This window comes from Enhydra lutris, unplaced genomic scaffold, assembly GCF_002288905.1.
Source record: "Enhydra lutris kenyoni isolate GAN:26980312 unplaced genomic scaffold, ASM228890v2 scaffoldscaffold19, whole genome shotgun sequence".
NCBI classification, from domain to species: domain Eukaryota; kingdom Metazoa; phylum Chordata; class Mammalia; order Carnivora; family Mustelidae; genus Enhydra; species Enhydra lutris.
The window spans coordinates 9,709,570-9,725,051 of record NW_019154103.1 but is presented as its reverse complement, the minus strand read 5'-3'; the positions used below and the strand labels follow the sequence as shown (position 1 = coordinate 9,725,051).

The 15,482-nt window shown below is 35.4% G+C and overlaps 1 protein-coding gene across 2 annotated transcripts in view; it reads left to right on the top strand.

Moving 5' to 3' along the window:
- Positions 1-15,482, top strand: part of LOC111148314 (EGF like repeats and discoidin domains 3) — a 415,586-nt gene that overhangs the window by 228,127 nt on the left and 171,977 nt on the right. For both annotated transcript variants that reach the window (XM_022504814.1, XM_022504815.1), the window contains one exon: positions 6,399-6,512. In XM_022504814.1, the coding sequence (XP_022360522.1) occupies positions 6,399-6,512 (114 nt within the window). The remainder of the gene's footprint in view (positions 1-6,398; positions 6,513-15,482) is intronic.

Below are 15,482 nucleotides of genomic sequence, written 5' to 3'. Positions count from 1 at the left end.
TGCTCTGTCTTTCTCTCTGTCAAATAAATAAATATAATCTTTAAAAAGTAAAATAAAAGTTCTAGTTTTTATTTATTTCTTTTTTCAAAGTTCTAGCTTTTAAAACAAGCATTGCCCTAACTTCATTTTCCTTAACAGAACGCCTTTAAAGTAGGCTGGTATACCCACCCCAATCAGGGCACTCGCTATTACAGTACAGTTGACAATTCTTCAGGTCTCTAATATTCTCAGTTCTTTTCTACCAATCAACAAATATCTATTGCAAGGTTAAGTTACTATGCTACATGTCCCTGAGGTCATGTCCTCAGAGACGGGTTGTTCTTTGGTCCATATTTTCAATAGAGACATTGGTTCTTTTGGCCTCTACTATATGTTTTTCATATGGGTTCTATTTCTGATTTTTTTCCCCAAGGCCTCAAATATTTGAAGTATGGCACCTTCTTGGTTACCCTGCCCCAGCCTTCCTTCTATCTCTCTTGGTTTTTTCTTTCTAAGTACCTTGGAATAGCTATCTTATCTTAGTAGCCAAATATCTGAGTAAATGAAATAAAGCCCCACTGGAATAATTTTATATGCAAACATCCTGAAGAATTGGACTTCACCTGGATACTAGTAGCAAAGATTTTTGCATCTAAGTTGAGATCTCAAAATAAATGCTAGGATGCCAGGATATAGCTGAGCAGAGAATATCATCTTTGTTAGTAAGTGGTGAGGGTTAAGTTTCTCTTAGACTTGGGTTTGTTTGTTTGTTTTATGCCATTGTTCTAGGTAAGTGAAGGTTATCAATGTTATTATAAAAGATTTGTGATATGTTCTGATTAAAGAATTCAGATTTTAGTTTGCTACTTTAAAATTAATTACTAGTGAATTGAGCCCAGAAAGGACTGGGAAATCCTGTAGATAATTCTGATTATGGCATAATTTAATTCAGTATCTGAGTGGGAGAACAGAACCTCTAGAAATTCATCAGAATTTATTTAGACTTAAAAGAGAAATTGTAAAACCATAGGCTTTAGGTAAGAAAAATAAATAAAAGGTCAAATTTTAAAAGTCAGTCACTCAAGGGAGGCTTGGAGAATATTTAATAGCTAATGGGGAGCCCAGGGAAGATGGGTTATTAGGATCAAAAGTAGAAGGCTCTTGAAAATAGGCTTTGCCGGCTAATTAACAGTCAATAACAATATTGCAGGAGAAAGACAGCCTAAGGGAAAGAAATAAGGAAGTTGAGAAATTATGTCTTTGCAAAGAAAAAAATAAGGGCTTTATCATGGTGTCCTTTTAATATACGAAAACTAGGGTGCTCAGCCTGAAAATTAGTTGTTCCTTCTTGATATTCATGGGCCTAGATGTACTTGGGAGATGAAAAGGAGTTATTTTCATGATTGAATTAAGTTATCTTTGTCTCCACTCAAGAGGAGGTTAGATGAATTTCTATCCCAAGAAAAATTGGATGACCTGCTCTAAACAGGATCAGTACTCAAAACAGTCTAAGCCACATTGACAAATAAATGTAGTTGCACTACTGGGGTCACATGGCAGCTATCTGAGGATTCTGAGTAAACTCGAGGATGAACTGGGACACTGATAGACCAGAAGTGGTACCTTCTGTATGTCCTACTCTACATATTACAAATGTGAAGCAATTTGAAACTAATTAATTAATTGGTTATTTAGTTAATCATGTAAATTTAAAAGTCTCCAGAGGAGGTCCCAGAGAATTAGTCTCCATAAATCTCCATTTCACCATTTCCTCTCTGGCCAGCTGGTAGAGTCTATAATGAAGAATGGGGTTACTGAATATTAAAATATAATTACCTGAAAAGATAAATTATAAAGATATAAAGGTAAAATATAATTACCTGAAAAGAAGTGACATGGTTTCTGTGGCAAGAAATTATGCCCAGGGAAGCCATTTTTTGAAGTCTCAAATAAGGAATATAATTTTGATTTTCAAAAATTCTTTGATAGTCTACCACTCCAAAGTCATATTCATGGGCTTTAGGGCTATAGTTTGTCCAGTGATGGGTCTGAAAAGAACCAGGAAAAAAAAGACTAGGAGTAACTGAACTCTTCTCAGGGTACAGTTGTGTATCAGGTCATGAGTACTCAGAGTGATCTTATGAATATGTTTTTGTCAATTCCTGGAAGAGGATCTTAGAGTAAAGTCTCCAAAGTGTGTATGGGTTGACATGATTTCTATTAATTAAAACCTAAGCCCAAGAGGGTAGACCACCAATACACCTTTATAAGTCTGTAGAAGATAGGCTAAGTGAAGCAAATAATAAAGGTACAGAGTCTAAGTTATGCATAGAGAATGAATGAATTTGTATAATTAGTTACAACAGAGCAAAGGGCCTAGATATCCATGTGGAGCACTTCTTTCTTTCAAAGAAATGCATGCTGTTGTGACCAATTATCTATTCTCTCATCTCTTCCTCGCCTCTCCTTTCTTCCTTTACCTTGCTTTTTGATTCTGTCACACACAGACAAAAAAAGGCATCATGAGTTGATATCTGGAAACCCATGTTCAGCTCTTGACATTATCCTCAGCCAAACAAGATGGTAGGTCGCAGTTTTGTGCTTTTGGAATGAGGGATCAGAACTCAGCTGGTTGTCTTAATTATAAAATCAATTTTGAATGAGACTGATTTTTTTAATCATTCTCATGAAGCAGTCATACATATAAAAACCTCAAAAATGACAGCTATTAATATTATAAATGAACTGTCAGTATGACCAAATTCGGAAGTTCCTATTTTGTATAGGGACTGCTATGTCAAATTTTTCGTGGTTATAGAAGAACATAGTATATTTCACTATGTTTGGAATAGATAAGGACTTTTTTCTGGAAATGATAATGTCTTGATCTATGACAAAGAGAAATGTATGTGATTTATTACAAAGATGTTTAATTTTCATTTCATTATATTCTGTGAACATTTATATCTAGTCTTTAATTAAACATGATTTATTCAAATTGAGGTCTGTTTCCATTTAGATTGCTTGCAGTGTTAATCACAGTGCAAATAGCCTTCACCGCTAAAAGAACTCCTGCATTAAACTAATATATAAATGCTTCCATGTAATTTGCATATGTTATCTGAGTCTACATGTTCCTAGGTGTGTACATATGCAAAAATATTTTTTTTGGCTACTATATTAAAGTACATAGCTCCTTTAATGTAACATTTGTATTTTTACACATATTAAACTTAAGGTAGTTTTTTTTTTTTTAGTTTAAAAGAATCAAAAAATGCACAAGCAGTAAAAGGTCATTCTTTATTCGAAATTGAGCATGGATATAAAGCATTTTCTCTTCAGCAAATGCAATTCCAGTTCATTCAACCTTGTGTTAACCTCTGGATAAAGGTGAAACTTGTTTATTTTAGAATCTGATCTACTTAATTATAATTTCCTTTTTAGATGATGGTAGATCTTGCCTCATGATCAAATGGCTAGAAAGTTCAAAGGTTGATTTGTCTCCATTAGATTCACATTCACCTGTATTAAGTAATATTTATTGTGTAAATACTTGGAAGAAATAAGGAAGCAAAGAACATTAGTGCCTGCATATCCTTACAGACCTATAAAATGACTCTGGATAGTTCTCACATCATTGACTATGAAAGCTTCCTTCTATTAATGTTTTAAAGTAGCAAGAGCTGGGTTTGGTTTTCCTCATAATACATGGCTCAGTATTAAAATAAAAAATCACTTAGAACCTCTTATCTGAGAATTGAAGTATATATTTGATACTATTAGTATTGAACCTGTGTGGGTTTCTCTGTTCTGCTTTCCTTCATTCATTTCTTAATTCTATCCCAAATATTGGCCTTACTATATCTATCTAAAGTATAAAGGTACAGAAGTTACCCTCCCATCCGGCTCCAACTCTTTAGTGCCAAAAAATAAAGGACAGGTCCCTCCACTGGAATTAATGGTCCATCATAAGCTGGTTCCTATCTCCATCCTCTGATTTGGGGTCTCAGAACTCTCCTTCCCACTCTGTGCTCCAGACAGACTGGCTACTTGTGTCCCTGAACAAATCGTCATACCATGAATGTTTCTTTTCAAAGTTGTAATTCATTCCGGTTTCCTGTTTGGAAATACACTACCATCTCCATTCTGTCGCTAATCTTAATTAAAGCTTTTCTTCAAGATCAAATTGTATTTCCCTGGGTGGTCCTCAGACATCAATACTCAGTTTCTTCCTTGTAAGTATATGAAAGAATAACTTGTTATGTTTAACTTTACAAAATAAGGCAATGCATTCTCTAACATGAACATTTAACTTCTTATTAGCCATTGACATATTCTCATCTAAAAAAAAAGATTGTAGTCGATATGATGCAGAGAAAGACATAGTAGGCATGTTCCCAAGTAACTAGTTATTCCCATTGCCTTACATTCAGCTGACTGTAAAATAAACAGCACAGTGACTTTTGTGCTACTTTCAAAACATAATGAAAATATTTTGCATGTTAATCTAGTGTAAAGCAAGACTAAGTGAAATTTTGATTAAGAATAAAAAGAGCTGGGGCGCTCGGGTGGCTCAGTGGGTTAAAGCCTCTGCCTTCGGCTCCAGTCATGATCCCAGGGTCCTGGGATGGAGCCCTGCATTGCGCTCTCTGCTCAGTGGGGAGCCTGCTTCGCCCCCCCCACCTGCCTCTCTGCCTACTTGTGATCTCTGTCAAATAAATAAATAAATAAATAAATAAAGCAAGCTAAGTATTTCATTAGATAATGAATAAATGGCTCTCTTCTTTCTTCTTTCCTTCTTTCCCTCCCTCCCTCCCTCCTTCCTTCTGGAGACTTTTAGCTTCAAATATTTGGGAGTTTGTTATATTTTATAGCACACAACTATTTTTAGAGATTATCAGATTCTGATTTTATCCTATTATTTGATGTCATAAAATACTCAAATTACTTAATTCTTCCTGAACATAGTCATGAATTATCTCTACTTTCAAACTGTGACAGTCAACCAGAAACCAAAAAGGATGCCTTTTTCAAAGAAAGTCATCATCTGCCTAAGGAAATGTAGACCAAACTTTACACCAAACCTAAAATGAGAGGGTGACCAACTCTGATACCAAGAGGAGACACTGTTTCGAAGAAGAAATTTAAAAGAAAGGGCAAAATAGAACTTTTAGCACTGTTTTATTCTTATTTGGTCTTGAAGGGGTAATTTAATGATGATAATGCTTTAAGTAGACTTCAGACTACTGTTTTGATACTTTCTAGTGTAGCAGAAGGCCCATTATACGTTTGAAACTATTTGTTTAGATTGCCTGCACCACTATTTCTAATCTTCTGCTAAAAATTTTATCAGGAAACATATTTTGGTACCAGTGGTCTCCCAGATAGTGTGTGGCATTCATGGAGATGCAAAGAATAGTACAGGACAGAGGCTGCATTTGTAGGGCTCGCAGGTTAACTAGGTAAGAAGGTGAAAGGCACATAAATAGACAATTGCTAGGTAACACTATTCAGGTCTGTAAGGCGCTATGGGAATAAGAGCAGAGAGAGCCTTCAATAGAAGTAGATGATAGGAGGAGAAAGAGATGGGGAGCAGTTGCTTATTACCCATCTTCTTTACTGGCTCCCCCACTACCCAGCATGGTGCTGTGCTTAGAGGGAATGATGTCTATCAGGGATGGGTATTTGACTGAATTAGTCATTATTTCTTTTTTCACTTATAATCATATTCATTGTATCTGTTGTTCAAAATTAGCATGGAAATTAGTACAATTTTCTGAATGTTTTATATTTCATATGATTTTGCATGAGGTGTAATAATGGTATATCAACGATAAGTCCCTTTAGTCATCCCAATTTTAGAAACCCTTGAATGAGATTAGGAAGTGATCATCATTTACATTTATTATACTTCGCTTAATGTAACGAGCTTTAGCTATTAACTCTAATTTGCTTCTCATCGCATTCATCAAAGGCGAACTATTTAGAAACTAAAACATCTCTGTCAGTTAGAATTTTAATGAATTAAGATGAAATGAGACAGTGTTAATTGCCAGTTGTTGCTGCGGGGGAGGTTTCTAGATCTTATAAGTGATACCAATTCATCTCTCTATCAGGGTTAATTTGCTTGATTTAATTCTAAAGATACACTGAATATTTCCCCCACACTATTCATATTTATTTTCAGGATTGGAGAATGGTTTGCTTCTGTTGGTATTTCATTCGGATTCTTGATTCCATTTGAACTTGATTATTAATCAGTTGTTGATTTTAAGCACTACACGCACTTATGCACTCACAAACACACAAAAGTTATTGCATTACATAGATTTTGTTTTATTTGAAAGGCCTAACACCTTCCAATAATTAATCATTTTTTTCACCAAGAATTCTCATTCTTTCTGTTCTATTTTCCTCAGACATAAATGAATGTGAAGCTGAACCTTGCAAAAATGGTGGCATCTGTACAGACCTTGTTGCTAACTATTCCTGTGAGTGCCCAGGTGAATTCATGGGAAGAAATTGTCAATACAGTAAGTATTCACATATGTATATGTTTTTGTTGTTGTTTACATATCCTCCACTAATTCTGGAATCTGGGTCAAAATCAATATAATTTGCTTCTAGAGTTCATAATTTATTGAAATGACACATTTCATATTTGTTCTTGTTAATGCTGTTGATTTACATATACTCTCCAGGATAGATCTCAGTGCATGCTAGATATAGGAGTGGCTACCTTGTGTTCTGAAAGGAGGGCAACATTTCTGTAGAGATCCAAGCGCATCTCTCTTATGAACCCCATTTTGGCTTTTGAGTATGTGTATGACCTAAATTTCCACCAGAGGGGCTCCTCTGCTTCAGACAATAAATTCAAGGCACTCTAACCTGATAGCCTCTATCACCAATAAAAGGAGGATTTGTATTGAGCTGGCATGCACATTACTAAGAAATTTACACACTACCTTTTTGGAAACCTAAGAGAGCAGGGTCTTGTGATGATATATCAAACACTAGGACAGTAATTTGTCTGAAGTATTTTCAAAGAAGCAAAAAGCAACACTTCTTCCCCAAAAGAAACAAAAACCAGGAGACAGGATTATAGTCAGTGGGACGAAACCAGAATTGGGCACAAATACGTTCTAATGAGGACAAAAATGATGTAGCTTAGTAATTGTTGGACACTTATGGAAACTCCATAGCTCTACTGCTTTGACATATATTATACTATTAGAGCATCACATTATGCAAATTCAGAAGGCAGATGCAGAAGCTGAGACATATAGGTTGTGTGGTTTGCCCAAGCTCTCATAGTTAGTGACAGAAGCAGGACTAGAGTGAATATAGAATCAGGACTTGTGATTTCCAGTTCAGTCTATTTTCCTCTAAATCAAGATATCTCTTCAGATAGAATTGAATGAGATAAACACAAAATCACACTACACCTCCTCTCTCGCTTACACATGTTCAGGAGCGCAGATGTGCTCACACACGCATACACACACACACACACACATATACACACACTCCATTCTTTTTAGCCAGAGTAACAACTTTACATGTCACTTTCCTTCTCTTCCTTTCCCTTTGGCAAAGTTTATAAATTAAAACAGAAAATTACTGGGGGCACCTGGGTGGCTCAGTGGGTTAAGCCACTGCCTTTGGCTCAGGTCATGATCTCAGGGTCCTGGGATGGAGTCCCACATCGGGCTCTCTGCTCAGCGGGAAGCCTGCTTCCTTCTCTCTCTCTCTCTCTCTCTCTCTCTCTGCCTGCCTCTCTGTCTACTTGTGATCTCTGTCTGTCAAATAAATAAATAAAATCTTTAAAAAAAAAAAAACAGAAAATTACTTAAGGATGGATTTGGATTGAGTATATAAACAAAATGATGATCTGTGAGTGCTCATTACCCTAATGCTGAAAAACTTCATTAAAATAATAAAATCCTGAATATCAAAGAAATATCTTGGATGTGGAGGTGGATTTCTAAGCTTAAAAATAATTGGAGAAGACATTAATTGTGAGTTGACCTAGGAACCTTCAGTCATGGATGAATGGAAGAAAAGGACAGCCTGAGTAAGCAGGTTGATGATACAACCAAAAAGACTAGTAGCCACCCAGTCAACTAACCTAGAGACCTTCCTATAAAGCATTTAACTGACCATGCAGTACATTAACTTAACTCAGATTCACTTGACCCTTGGCACTCCCAGATACAGCTCTTGCATTCTCCTTTTCTTTGGTTTATGGGACTTGCAGATGGCTGCCTACATAGCATTGAAAGTTGTACTAAAAGCACCCCAAGGTATCTGTAAATGAACACTTAATTAAAAAGATGAAGACCAAAAAACTAATGTCAGTGACTATTTGATTTTCTGGCAGCCTAAACAGACATTGGGTGCCAGAATAAAGTACTTTCCAGACAGTACTAGAACTTTGGCAGAGTTTAAACAATGCCTGGCTACAAACATGACCCATAGGAGGCCCAGCCAGAGGAGTGATAGGAAGATGAGACCTTCCCATTATCTTAAAAAGAGAACTGTGTATAGGGGACATGTCATGGGAACCCTGCCTATCAATGAGCGTCACTCTGAGGTGGTCAAGCACTAGCTCTCTGAATGTCCTGAACAGGAAGTGATGTCTAAATTGTAGGCACCCTGGGACAAGAGCCCTAGGTCTTGAAGTTGTGTTGGCCAAGGAGCAACTAGAAAGTCAGTTGCCTGCAGGTTGAAATGCTATGTAGGCAGCCATCTGCTGTGAACTAGTTGTTGAAACTGGTGACTAATGCCTATTCTATCCTTCCATCAGAGATTTTGGTGAGGTCACCACATCTAAAAATACCCTCAAAAAGAAAGAAACTTGATTGATTATGGAACAACAAATTGAAATAGACCTTGAACTTTTAATTGTCACCAGATTATGTCTAGTATCTTGCTATTATGTTTAATAAATTTCTTTGATTTAGTTTTACATTTATATAATCTTTATATTTAAACTCAGACTTCTTTTTGAACATGAAAGCAGTAATGACTTCCTTAACCCATCATATGTTCTGACATTCTCCCTTTCCTCTGTGCATCTCTGAGCCCTAACAAAGAGATCAGAAAGAATCACTTAGGATACACTGTAAAATATGTTCTTATTGGGGTATTTGTTTTTACTGTATTGACTTGCAGGAGTTTATAATAATTTAAGGATCTTTAATCTCCCTACTATTTCGATTTCTGAGGATACGGTTCTGGTTTTTTGTGTGGCTTCGTAGAATTGTTAGAAATCCAGAGTAAGAAAGAGCATTCTACCAGAGTGATGCTACAGTACTACACATTGAGAACTTAGAGTACTCACTCACTCCAGGGTACACAGAAACCACCTACAGGTTATAGGTGATGCCAGCTCTAAGCTAATTGAGGTTAGGATCTTGGAAATTGACAGCTCATAGATTATAATCAATATGCCCAGCTTCCACTCTGAGTAAGATTTATTTCTTCTGAAGTTTCTGTCATGTCCCACAGGGTTACCCGTGGGTCAGCTTAAGCCTGCAGTTATGGCAGAGAGGCCCATTTGTTTTGGCAGTTATTTCAGAAGAAAGAGGAGAGGGAGAATGTTGGAGACTTAATGCTGGGTAGGTCAGAGGATACCATATGTCCTTGTGTTCAAATCCAAACTGTTTTCACCCTAATCTTGGGTGTCTGCACTCATATTACTTCCCTCCTTCTACTACTTTCTTATATCTACCAGTGGGTTAATTAAGTTCTGGTATATTTTAAAATGAAATCATTCTCAATGCCCTCCCAAATAATAAATAATAAAAGATATTACAGAGGAATAGAATTTACTAAAAACATCTATATAAAAGTAATAAACTATAAACACAAGTAATAAACTAGGAGGTATTTATAATAAAGGCTAAAGGAAAATACTTCTTATCCTCAGTTTATTATGTCTTTTAATTCAATAAAATTAAGTACAACAGAAGAAAAAAACAACAAAAACATGAAAAGAACTTTCCTACAAAGGAAGTAGTTTGAAATCTGTCGTATTATAGTTGAGTTGTGTCTTCATCTTTACTCTTTGGTATATTTTCAATTTATAAGGCTTATAGTACCTTTGTGATCTGAAAAGTATAATTATATTTTAAACGTCTATTTAGTGAGAGTACTACATATATGAACAAAAGACTGGACTGACCATGACTCACTCTGCTTTTTCCTCTGACTCCGTATCTCTACCCCCTCTCACTTCACAAATAGAGATAAATGGAAATAGAGATAAATGGAAATAGACGAAATGCTAAAGAGGAGCAGAGGCTAGCTGACAAACTTTAGAAAGGATACGGAAAAGAGAAAGGAGGAAATGGGAACCATCCCAGGAAACACATACATGGACACACACACACACACACACACACACACCCCTTTCTTTCTCTTTCTCTTTCTCTTTCTCTCTTTCTCTTTCTCTTTCTCTTTCTCTGTCTCTGTCTCTGTCTCTCTCTCTCTCTAGGGGGGAGGGATTTGTCTTTACTTATGGGCAGAGAATTTTAAGGTAAAGGAGGTGACCAAAAAAAGTTTATCAGGAGACATAAAAAGTTCCCATGAGACAATTCTACTACAGAGAGGCCCTTCTTTCCTTCTATATGTGCTTCTTAACTCTGCTGCCAGAGGGAGCCTGTTAAAGCAAAAGTCAACACACATCACCTAGCAGTTCAGAATCTTCCATGGACTTCTGATCTCAAACCAAGTGACTCTTACAGTCCCCCTTTTTCCTGAGGCCAGTAGGACCTGCCTGTGCCTCTGCCCTATTCACTCACCTCTGTGACCACCTCTCATGGGACTCTCCCTTTTTTGTGCACTCTTTCAGCCACGCTGGTCTCCTAGCTGTTCCTGACACATGCCTGGCACACACCTGGCACATCCTTGCCCTACAGCATTCCCGTTCCCATATCCCCTTTTCTATAATACTCTATTATGATGTTATGAGCACTCCAGTATGTCCTTTGGGTCTTTGCCTAAAGGCATCCTCCCAGTGAAGCTTTCCTCAGCCTTTCTACCTCCCTACCTCAGCACACCAAAACACACCCATCCCCTTCTCTGCTATAGGTTTTCTCCTTAGCATTAATCATTAACATACCATATTTTTACTTTTACATATTGTTTATTGACTGTTCCTCCAATGGAGTATATTCTCCGCAAGGGAGGTAGGTACTGTTCTGATCACAGTTGCCAGAAGAGAACTAGCAAACAGTGGGTGCTCAAGAGACATTTGCTAAATGAATGAATGAATGAACCTAGCATTCTGGGTTAAGTGTAGAAATGGTATCTGATTTCTCAGTGTCCTCAATTACCATCAAGTTATTTTTTTTTAAAGATTTTATTTATTTATTTATTTGACAGAGAGAGATCACAAGTAGATGGAGAGGCAGGCAGAGAGAGAGAGAGAGAGAGAGAGAGAGAGGGAAACAGGCTCCCTGCTGAGCAGAGAGCCCCAGGAAGGGCTCGATCCCAGGACACTGAGATCATGACCTGAGCCGAAGGCAGCGGCCTAATCCACTGAGCCACCCAGGCGCCCCCCATCAAGTTATTTTTTACCTGACTTCCCATTTTTTAAGTACTATGCCAAAGATGCTTTTGCCAGTGTAATGAAATATAATTTGGTATATTAATTGGTAGTCTGTAAATCATACTGCAAGTTGAAATTTTTTTTGACTTTAATAAAATCTTTTATAACTCTGCTTTGCAATAGGGTTATGCAGATAAATTTTAAATAAGAGAAGTAAACAAAGACTCTGTTCCTCCATTTAGGCAACTTCTGCATCCACACGTCTTGATAATTTATCTTAGATCATTATTTATTTCTTCTCCATTTCAAATATCAGGTAGATACATATGAATGCTGTGATCTAAAAGACTTGAAAATATAAAAGTGGTAATTTGGGGTATAACTCTTTGAGTGGTGTTGACACTGATCTTGATGTCTGTTTACATACCATCATAAAGATTTGCTTTTCTCAGATTTTTAACCTTTCTCTTGCCTTTCCCTCATTTTTGCATGCCCTTCAATTTTAAGCAGTTTATTAAGACTGCCTTTGCCAATGTGGGTGATGGGCATGAAGGAGGACATGTGATGTGATGAGCACTGGGTGTTATATGCAGCTGGTGAATTGTTGAACTCTACACCTAAAACTAATGATGTACTATATGTTGGCTAATTGAATTAAAAAAAAAAAAAGACTACCTTTGCCAGTGCAACTAAGTGAAATATTTTTTAATATTAGTGAGGTACTACATATTTAAAACCTCAATGTATTTTTAAATTTTCAGTCAAGCAGTTAAAAAAGATGTTTAAGATAGTACTTTAATAAATACCACTTAAAAATCTATGTGAATTCTTTCTCATAATGTATGTCTTTAATTAATATAGCTATTATGCATTTTTTACTTTATAAGGAAGAAATTTATACTTAACCCTATTGATTATAACATGATGTCCAGTTATGTAGTAATAATTGTTATTATCCAGATCAATCATCAATCAAACATGTTCAGTAAATGTAATATTTCAAATGTTAATAACAAAAGTTTTTAATACTGGGCAAAAACCTGCCTATAATTTTTTCAGTAATTATTTGCTAATTATATTTGTAGGTAGGCTAAGACAATAATACTTCTGATTTAAATATTTCAGTTTAGATTTCCAAGTATTGTTCACACAGCTTATCACTTACTTTGGCAGATCTCATTTATTTCTAGCTTTATTTTTCATTTATCTATTACGGGGAATTTAACTTTGATTATTTGTAATTTTAATTGAAGTTACATTTGAATGATAGGTGAAAATCATATGACGTGCTCAGACTATTTATTACAGTATTACAGCAATTCTCCTAATTATAAAGTCCTAATTTATATTTCCTTATTGTTTTTAAATGATATAAGCTCAAGCGTTCAGCCATTTTCATACACAGCTTGAAAGGAAATGATGATATACTGGAATAGAAACCTATTCTCGTAAGAAGAGATATGCTTTGCTGTGTATGTTTAACAGAACGTGATGTTTAAACTAAAGTAAGCGCAATGGAAATTGATAGCAATTTAGTTTACTAATCTAAAAATAACTAGGATTGTTTTCATTGATTGGACTATGTGGCCCACAATACCCATATATATTTCCCTGCAGGGTGTTTAAATGTGACATGATTAAATTTCAGAAATGGCACTCAAATTCATTTTCATCACTGATACTATTTCTGGAAATTAAGATAGTTACCAAGGGATCTCTTATAATGCAACATCCCCAAACTATTATGCAAAAAAGTATTAAGACTTGGATGGTTTCAGAGAGTTTTATTAAAAATTAAAACTAAAATCTTCAACTGAGGATTAAGAGATGTTTCTTGAGTGTCATAATTATCCAGTTTTTAAAAAACTAAGCTTTATAATCTAAATAATCCTATAGCCTTACCTTAAGAATTCTACCTTTAAAGTGATAAGGACAAGAGATGATGATACATGTAAACATATTTTTAAAAATATAAATTAATGTTTCTATATCTTCATTTTTTGAGCAAAGGTAACTCTTTAAGCCTTTGTTACAAATGAGCTAGTATGTATAAATATACAAACACATACAGCATACACTTTATAAATGTACAGGTGTATCTTTCCTTTTGATAGCAATGCTGCCAAGTACATTTGTACAAGTACAAGCTTATGCAGTGACAATTGTTAAAACACTGTATAGATAACTAAATTATGTGATATTTACTTTTATACGCTCAACACTTAATTATTGCTTTTGTAAATAACTGAACACTCTATCACCAACTGTCATATGATAATGTTGATTTTAATTTAGACTTTTAACTTACTGTGTGCCAAGACTGTCCTAAGTACTTTAAATACTGATTTATTTAACACTCAACACTCTTCGTAGCGGGTTCTATTTATCGCTGGCTCCATTTTCCAGAGAAAACTGAGCAGGCTCAGTAAATAATTTGCCTAAGTAAACATGGCAAGTAAACTGCCAGGCCTGGCCTTTCCTCCCAGCACTGCAGCTGCAAGATCCTGCACTTACTTCTAAGCATAAGTGTGATGGGGCCTGCTCCTTGCAGGATGAAAGGAGCACTGTTTGTTACACTGTACGCTGTAAGAACATTTGTACTGGAGGAGTGGCCTTGGCGAGTGTCAGAAGAGTAAGAGGAAAGAGCACAGGCTTTGCATTCAGATAGAACTGGGGCATAAACTTGATTTTCCTCTTTGTTACTAATGTCTGGATAAATTTGTTGCCCTTTTTGGACTTCAGATTTCTCATCCATCAGTGGAATTAATATAACCATTTGGTTTATATAAATAGGTAGATCAAAATTAATAGCATTTATAAAGTACCTAGTGAAATTGTAGGTCAGTAAATGTTGTAAATAAACAAATAATTGCATAAATAAATAAAAGGACACAAGGATTTTTGAGTTATTTGAAAAGCCAATGCCAGTGATCCCATCTTTTCTTTTGTTAGAATTTTGTGCGATTTTAATTTTTTGTACTCAAACAACTAACCTATCTTTAGTAACTATGTACTTGAGAACAACTTGTGTAGAAGCCAGCTACAATGTCTTGCATAACATGTTTTAGTAGTACAATAATTTAGGAAAACCTTGGCATTACTATAATTTTAATAAAAAAATATTGATCCAACCAAACCATTATAGGAAATAGGGGTTGCTGTGTTTTTTTTAAAAATGACATCATCACATACATCAGAACCACAAACACCTAATTTCATTTTTTTTTATTTTTGATGTAGTGTTCAGTGATTCATTAGTCGTGTATAACACCCAGTTATACACCCAGTGCTCATCACATCACATGCCTTCCCTAATGTCCATCACCCACTTACCCCATCCTTCCACCCCTTCTCCTCCAGCAACCCTCAGTTTGTTTCCCAGTTTATCTATGTTTTCATGTTTGTAATTATGGTAAGCTAACACTGCTGTTTGATCAAGTATTTTAGTGAATTGTAAAAAGAAACTAATGGTGGGGTAACAAATTCCAGTATTTTTTTACTCTAAATAGATGATCAAAGATTATAGTTTTATGCCATATAACACTAAATTTCTACTCTGTTATGTCCAGGCATGACGTAGATCCAAAAGAAAATATAAACAAATTCTGATACAAAGTAAAGAATATTAAAAATAAGAGGTATCTATCAGGAAGTAAAAATGAGAATTAATACACATACAAATTTAGTAAGAAAATTACAGAGTTTGTTATTATAATATAGTAAATGTATTCATTTAATCATGTGATCAAGTAAACTAGCCACAAATATTTATTGTTTTTTTTTTTCTTAGCATAAGTGTGTACAGGTTTTGAGAACATATATGAATGAATTCATTCATTCACCAAATTACATCCGACAGTAGCCACCCAGCAGAGCTGGGGCAAAATGGTAATTAAAATAAATTCAGTTCCTACTCTCATGGAGTATATATATAGATTAGTGAGAGAGA